The 8,693-nt window shown below is 42.1% G+C and overlaps 1 protein-coding gene across 4 annotated transcripts in view; it reads left to right on the forward strand.

Annotated features, from left to right (window-relative positions):
* The window catches only part of NEK7 (NIMA related kinase 7), an 83,509-nt gene extending 76,128 nt beyond the window's left edge, over nt 1-7,381 (forward strand). For all 4 annotated transcript variants that reach the window (XM_035121366.2, XM_035121369.2, XM_035121365.2 and 1 more), the window contains one exon: nt 4,331-7,381. In XM_035121366.2, the coding sequence (XP_034977257.1) occupies nt 4,331-4,441 (111 nt within the window). In that variant the 3' untranslated portion in view covers nt 4,442-7,381. The remainder of the gene's footprint in view (nt 1-4,330) is intronic.
* The last annotated feature ends 1,312 nt before the right edge of the window (nt 7,382-8,693 follow it).

Below are 8,693 nucleotides of genomic sequence, written 5' to 3' on the forward strand. Positions count from 1 at the left end.
ATTATAGTAATATAGTACTATAGTAATATAGTAATATAGTACTATAGTACTATAGTACTATATAGTAATATAGTAATATAGTACTATAGTACTATAGTATAGTAATATAGTATTATACAGTAATCATATATTACTGTCATATATTACTGTATTACAATATCTTACTGTCAGAGGAATCACAATATCATAACTCACAAATCCCTACAGAAGTTGTTCCTCTCCCCATCCTGGGTGGACATAATAGTGTCTGTCTGTCTGTCTGTCTGTCTGTCTGTCTGTCTGTCTGTCTGTCTGTCTGTCTCTCTCTCTGTGTGTGTGTGTGTGTGTGTGTGTGTGGCACATCTTAGTGATAAAACACATATGTTGCATGCAGAATGCCCTGTGGGTTCCATTCTGTCATGAATGGCAATGTCTTCAGTCTTAGACCTTAGAGGGCCACTGTCACATGGAATAGAAAGTTTGGGGCTGGATGGCCAATAGTCTAACCCATGCATCCCCAAACTTCGGCCCCCCAGATGTTTTGGACTACAATTCCCATCATCCCTGACCACTGGTCCTGTTAGCTAGGGATCATGGAGGGCCGCAGTTTGGGGGTGCCTGGTCTAACCTAACATGAGGCAGCTTCATATATTAGAATGCTTAAAAGTTGTGTGTGGGGGTGTTAGGGACTGGGCAGAGGAGGAATGGTGGAGACCGCCTCCCCAGCTTGACTCTTCCAGAGAAGAAGACATCACAACGGGTTTGAGGGAGGTCACAGCTCAGAGGAAGATGAGGGGAAATGTTGGGAAATAATGGGAAAGGAGGAGGAGGCAGAGCCGGAGCACCTGGCTGACATGTTACCACTAGAAAGCATTCCAGACCCACCATCTCCCAGAAACTGGCGAGCCTTAAAAGTAGGAGAGCAAAGAGCTCGAAGACAGATGGCCCTAAGCGGCAACCGTCAAGGGGGTGGTGCTGTTGACGAAAAAGGAAGTGAGAGAAAAGGGCCATGGAGATTTACCATTATTCCAAAAGGCTACATTCCCAATCCTCTCTCTGTAAATATTGAATACAGAGCAGATGGCAAGGATTTTTACTTGTCTTATCCGTTTCTGGCAACCTGCCGTGGGGGTTGGTTCCTCTGCTGCCTGATGGGGAGGGTGAAACCAGACCCTTAGTAGCATCTTTTTAAGGAGTAATACGTTAGGTGAAGTGAATACCTTCTGATTAGGAATAAGCAGTGTTTGTTTCTGCTTTAAATCCAAGTTCTTCTCCATCGCAGGAGTTTCCGAACACTGGCTTGCCTGTGTCAGCCTTTTTTTTTGGTCCCTTTTTATTAGTTGAGGGACATTGAGTCCCCCCCACCCTTGGAGTCTGACAAACCTGTTAAAGTAAAAAAGAAATGTGTCCCGCTGCTCCCCACTACCAGGCTAAGCTCCAGGCAAAATACTGTCATTGTGCTAAGTTCACAGAGGAGGTTAAGAAGAATAAGCCGAGCTGAAGGAGACTGCTGCTCAGAGATGCAACAGGAGCCCTCCCAGTCTTAGGTACTGTCCCAGTCTGCCTTTCGTAGAGCATGCTGGTCATCCCATACCAGACTAGAATATATTGCTATCCTGACATCTTGGCTCAGCCTAATTCACATTAGATTCCCCAGGTCAGCTGAACACAATTGATGCTACTAGCTCCATATTAAATAGAGAACCTTCCCGACTTTATGGAAATGGATATTCGTGACAATAGGCAAAGGCATTGCGATCCTGTATTCAGCAAGAAGTCATTGTCTTTCCACACACCTCAGAAAAGAACGTTCTGCCATTCTGTGTTTTGTGCTTTTAGGGAAGATGGTTCATGGAAGTCACAGGCATTCAGGGAATGGGATGGGAGTAATTTTTTCAGCTTTGACAAATACTTCAGAGTTCATACTTAGAAAGATTTAAGGGGAGTCTGCCTCAATCACTTTCTCTCCTGTAGAGTTCATGGCATCTACCCAAAGTCTCTGTTTCTTCTGCTGTTTAGATGCCAGGTTTGGAGCTTCATCCCCAGCCCAAGACTGTGTTTAAGATATTCAAAATAGGAGTAAGCAGTGACTTTTTTTCCATTTCCATGCTGCTGCTTTAGCATAAACCAGCCATCTTGATCAGCAGGAAATAAATATATTCACACACACACACACACACACACACGCATACAGCTTCCCCTTGCAGACTTACAATATCTTGATTATAGGAAACATTTCTGATATGCATTAATAATTAATAACTATGAATAAATAATTTTACACTTTACCTTTTTGTTAAAAAAAGGAACTCCTTACACTTTTCAGTTTGTCCTACAACATTAATTTTACACATATTTCCTCTTCCGCATAGCAGCCTACAAGCAGCAGCCCATCAGTAGATAAAATACCTGTGGCATGCATGAAATACTACTACAAAGTTCCCTGGGCTAAACTTCAGGGTTCTCTTTGTGGAGCTGGAACCTTCGTTTCTCAGAGATATCTTGCCTGCCTGCCATGTAAGCAGTCTGCAAAGTGTTCAGCCATTGACTGCCTCTTGGCTAAGCTTACTAATACACTGCTCTTGTCGGCTGCAATATATCATCAACCCCTTGCATCTTCCTGTGGCAGATCATGTAGCTTTCCTATTGCATCTTGGGTCATCTCCTTCTGGATTTAATAACAAAGAACATGCATCCCCATAGGACTATTCCTTTATTTTGCAACTCTACATTGAAAAGGGAAAGTGGGGCAGTGGGGGGGGGTTGATTTCATATAACTCTGGAGTCTAAGAATGCAATCCTATTCTTGCATTGAGCTCAGTGAGATTTACTTGAAGGTAAGTGTGCATAGGATTGCAGCTTCCTTTTCAGTGACTTCCATGGTGAGATTAATGTAGAAGTGAATTTGAAGCATCCCACACACATTGACCTTGCAGCAGTACTGTCACAGTGGCCTGGGTGGGCTACTTCAGAGAAACGACTCCACACAGCTCCGCATTTTATTGTTTTATTGGTGCTGTGTATTTACAGTGCTAAAAGCAGTGCTATTTACAGAGATTAACACATCTTATCGGTCTTCTTCAGAACCTCCGAATGGAGGTTGGCGCGTTTTTCTCCAGCATAAAAGCTTGGGGAGACCCAGCCTCTTCCCCCGACGTTTCTTGCGCAATTCCGGAGTAGGTGGGATTGGCCTTCCCCCCTTGCTCCCCCCTTCTTGTCCCTCCTTGGGCAGTGGCTCTGCTACCTTGCCTGAGCCTCGGACACCACTTCCTGTTTCTCCACTTGAGTCGGAACTCTCCCTGCTTTCCCCAGCGCTCGGAGATGGGCTGGAGCTCAAGATGGGAGGGACCTCCCGATATCCCCTGTCCCTCACAAGTACTTTGTGTTTAGAACGTCTTAGTCGGCAACCCTGTACCAACTTACCTGGGAGTATGCCAGTAACCTTGCATAGTATATTAAAAACCACGGGCACAGTTCATCCCCATGAAGTAGTGGAACCACATTTATCTGTGTGGGACAGTATTGGTTGTTCAGTATATGTTGCTCATAAATGAATCCCTCGCTGAGTCCTTCACATGACATGACCAGGTTTCATATGAATCTTGCCAGAGAAACTGAAGGGAAAATTCAGCTCATAACATTTTGGGCCACAAGGCTTCATGGCCTTTGAAGGGTCTCTTCCAACTTGTTTCTTCTAAGGCAACAAGTTAGAGTAAATAAGTGGCTCTAACACCTATGACTCAATGAATACCAATGATTATAGTAATACCTACTTTAAACTGGTTTGCCAGGGAGGCTACCTTGTGGCCCTTCAGTGTAATTAGACTACAGCTTCCATGGTTTCTAGTCATTGGCCATGTGGGCTGTGACCTCTACCTCTCACTTCCCTCTGCAGCACATGTAGAAACTGCTGCCTTGACCATTGGACTCACTATTGGTCTCATCCTCTCAATTCACCAGAGCTTGTCTTCACATGTAGGGGAAAGTCCCAAACTCTGAGGGTTTCAGACGCAACAGCTACCCTCACTTGGGTTATCTGGCCAATCAAAGCTGTTTCCCAGGGTGTGGCTACTTGTCACATGCTGACAGCTTATAGGAGCCACATGTTAAAACTGAGTGCAGGGAAGGGACCAAAGGTGGACAAAGGAGCATGACCAGCGGAACTACCCTTCCCCTAACCCTCCCCTACACTCCTGTGTATGCATTACTGCCACACTATTGTAGTTTTCCAGCACTCCTAATTGAAGTTTGGAGGAGGGAGAGAAGGACAGCCCTAATAACTTTGTCACACAGTGCTTTTTTCTTTTTCTTTTTGTTCCTCGTGTCCATAATATTCTTTTTTTTCCCCTAGCTGCGACAATTAGTTAATATGTGCATCAACCCAGATCCAGAGAAGCGACCGGACATCACCTATGTTTATGATGTAGCAAAACGTATGCATGCACATACCGCCACCAGCTAAGAGACTTGGCAGCTTATGAAGAGAACGGAAAAAACAAACAAACCCACCGGAATCATTCAAGTATTGTTGTGCAAAACCTCTTCCACCTTTTCTCCCATTTTGTCTGCATCACCTAAAGTTTAGTTACATGCAATGAGCATGTTTAGCAATTTTGTCACAGAATTAATAACCTAAAATGAAGTATTTTTTTTTTAAAAAAAAGTTTTAATGGAAAACATGGAACAGTTCTAAACATGACAAAATAAGAAAATCGGCAATCCTTTCTGACTTCTGAAACTGCAGTTTCACACATATTTCTACATAAAGAGCAATGGTTTTACGTGGGAATAATATTTGGTTCTACATATCAGAGTTGCGGTTTTGCATGTGAGCACAACAGTGGACTCCTTAAAGGGATACTGTTGAAACTGCTCCTCAGTTGTTTTCAATAATGTGTGGAAGTGATGAATCAGCACAAATTGGTGAATTTATTGTTCATTAGTGAATATATTGTTCCATTTCCCTAGAAGCAAATAATTAACTAATAGGATTTTAATTTTTAAAAAGGAATTTTGCAGTTTACGGTTTTCCTCATCAAGATAAATGTAGATAGAAACCATTTTGTTTGCTGTTGAGCTTTGATGCAGCTGCTGAATGTGAAAAAGAATTCGTTTTATTTTATTTTTTTTCTGAGAAATTGTCCAACACTGAAAAAAGAATAAATCTGGTCAGCTGTTGTTGTTTTTAAAATCCTTGTACAGTACCTTAACCCCAGCTCCTAAAACTTGATATCATGTATTTGTATTATGCTGTGCCTTGCTGCTCCAAGCCTCTGGGCGAACAGAAAAGAGTGGTGTGTTTGTACAGGGCCTAGGATTCTGGTTGTATCACTGCCACAATCTGTAGGTCTCAAGATGGCGCTCCACAAAGTTAAGCATTTTCAAATCCCTTTTCATTCAGTGGTGGATTGCTAAACACGTCATATCAATGACAAAGTGCCTAATCTGGGCTGAATTTATTCAGATAATCTTTCATGTTATACATTGACTTAGTTTTAAAGGCTAGTTCAGCCTTCCCCAGCCAAGTCCCATCAGCCAACAAGGTAATCCAGGCTGAGACAGATGAAAGGTGTAGTCCAAAATATGCAGATATTACCAGACTGGGGAGGGCTGGGCTAGTTTACACCCAGCAACATTCAGTATAAGGTATACATTATATAAAATGGCCATCGCACAGAAAGTGCTTGAAATGTCCTAGGTATGGCATCTTCTCCTTGTGCTGATGCTCCCTGGGTGAATCAGAGGACTCTTTTCTTTTCCTTTTTACACCACTGCAAACCAGCAACAGGAATGGGTTTGGGCTGCCTAGAGTCAAAGCTTCAAAGGAATAGGCAATCTATGTGGCAGCCAGTCATTGATATGAATTGTCCGTTACAATGCAGACATCTGCTTCCTAAATAATTTATGTGTCTTAGAAGGGTGTTTTGTTTCCCGAAAACGTTCACTTGAGATTTTAAAAAGAGAGTTTCTTCTTTTCTTTTCTTTCTTTTTTGCATTGGCTTATATTCCAAAGCAAAATTCGTAATTAATTGAATAAACATTCATGGCCCTGAACAGGGTATTTGTTGTGGAGAGTGGAAGTATTATGTTGTAGCTGCAAGTGTTGTTTTACATAGTCTTTTAAAGTCCTGACCGGACAACTTGCAAATCTATGAAGTGTCATAGTGGGTTGGTTAACAGTTACAGCGGTTGACAGGTAGAATTTTAATCCCACTGTGACACATTTATCTCTGAGAACAAACAAGAAGCCATACAGTATTTTTTGTGCACATTAAACCAAGAGATTTTACTAATTCATGATGCAGCCATGATGCAGTTAGGCTCATCAGCAGAAAACTACCTGCACTCCTCAGGAAGCAATGCCTGACAGTGAAGCCAGACATGGCATCTTGGTGAATCTGATACGTAGCAGTTGCCTGACACGGAGCAAAGCCAAATGCAGGTTTGGCTCCTGCAATCAAAGCTGCTGCCTTCCACCACTGGGTAAGATGCATCTGTGGGGAGAAGTGGGTATAGTGAGTAAGTGGAAACAGTAGCAAGCAGCCACGCCACGGCATGGCCAGATCTCCCTACTCCTGACCACAAAGCAAAACGGAAAGGTTTACAAAGTCCCTTCATGGGTTGCTGTGCACAGCTGGTTGGGTGTGTTTAGCTTGGTGAACACCATTTAGGCAGGTCTAATCCAGAGCTTTTTTAATTGTTTGTGTTCATGCCACTTGAATGTCCACGGCAATAGTGGGATCCACTGTGCACCCAGTCTCCTAGATCGGGGTCCTAGCACAACATGGGTTTGAATGGAGCCATGATTGAGCTAGTTGAAATGATGTCCTCCTGCCTTAACCTACAAAATTCAGAAGGTGAATGCAATATGAATTCTTCCGTTAGGATGATCCGTAATACTTTTCTTTTTTCACCCTGAATGAGGCTAAAAATAGGTTTGCTAAAAAGAGCATAGAACAAGATAGTAATTGCTCGATCCTCGTTGCCAAGTGCTACTAAGCAAAAGTATTCCAGCCTTTCATTAAGTCTGTTTCACCCCATCTCCCTCCACCCACTTTTAGGTCATTTTACAGGTCCGAGGGAGAAAGACTGCTGCGTTTAACATAGTAAAGTGATTTTCATCAGGTGTTCCAAGGCTTCACTTTCTGCATGTTTAGTTGGATGTCGCGCTGAATTCTGTAGGTCTCACTCCTAAGTAAGTTGCACAAATTGCAGCTTTGTAAATTTCACATCTGTACCTTTATTACAAAATGCATGCTTTTGGGAAGCCCAAACCTGCTTCTAGAAGAAAATAGTGTTGGCAATAATTATGAAGCTTGCTAAGCTAATATGCCTACAGAATAAAGGTGTTTTAAAATAAAAACAATAAAAGAAATACTTCCAGTGTTGATAATGTAAGCTGCATTCTGTTGAAGGACCAATTAAGTTGATTTCAGAAGCCAGCAAAAAGAAAGTTTCTGATTAGATGCTTGGTAAGCTTACATTACGTCATATTAAGAAGGTCAGGCTGGGCACCGACGCCATTCAGGCACTCTACAATGGTAAAACGATTTGCTACGCCACACAAATTCATTGTAATGAAGATAGCTCTGCCAGTGGATCACTTGAGCATCCTGTTCATAATCTCTTCTGCTTGCCAGGGCTTCTAGGACTTGGAAGCAACAAAAGGGTAATATGAGAATCCCACTTAACAAGTTGCAGTAAAAGCTAGGGAAGAAAAAGACCTGTTCATAACTCCCTAGAAGTGGCATGCCTTCTCTTGCACTGTTCTGGTAAAACTGGAAGGATGACATTATATATTTCAGGTTGGCAAGGTGGAAACTTCCCATGTTGGTATCGCCAGCCGCAAGCAGAAGCATGTCTTCCTTTAAATGCTACTGGAGCAGTCAAAACTGATGAACAAGCTGCAGTTCACACTTTGGTTTTCCCTCCATCTGTGCAATATCTCATCTTGCTCTCATTAGCTCCCTTCATAGTTGATAGTGGAAAGGAGATGAAGTTATGTGACTTCGCTTCTACAAAACCTGGTGCTTGTTAATGTGTGTAGAAGATAGTGACAGGGTGGATGGATGGGTTGGCAGTCTGCCGAATCATCTTACCCTGTTTGCCTGGTTCCTTGCCAGGTATCAGAAAGTGGAAGGGTTGAGGAAAAGAGTCGAAAGAAAGCTAGCCGCAGACATTATAGGTTCAGGTGCAGCAGAGGTGGAATTATTTTCACTGGAACTTTATTCTATCCAAGCTCAATTCTAATCAAAGGCCAGTCTACGCTTCCTGATAAGAGTAAAATAGAACTACTTACTCAGTGTCACCTAGGGCTAATCTTTCTGACAGTGTATACTTATATATAACAAGTTAATAAATGCCTTAACTTTATCTTCAGCACTCATGGAAAATAGACATTTGTGTTGATGACTCTTTTGAAATGAATGTGTTAATCAATAACCAAAACATGTATAATTTTCTGCTGCCTTATACTCAGTTGTACTGTAATATTCCAAATAATATTTGTTGTGCTTTCTGCACCGACTCTCCGCACAAGGAATTGTACTCTTTGTTTGGAAATCTATGTTGTACAATATCTTAATATAAAAAGGCTACACAAATTAAATAAATTGGAAAGTGAAACAACTTTGATGTCCTTTTTTTGCCCTCCAAGGTTTATTTACAAGAATGTGCAAGGTGATGTGTTTCCTGAAAATGTTATTGGGATCTGA

The sequence above is a fragment of the Zootoca vivipara genome, chromosome 7, assembly GCF_963506605.1.
Source record: "Zootoca vivipara chromosome 7, rZooViv1.1, whole genome shotgun sequence".
In the NCBI taxonomy this organism is placed as follows: Eukaryota; Metazoa; Chordata; class Lepidosauria; order Squamata; family Lacertidae; genus Zootoca; species Zootoca vivipara.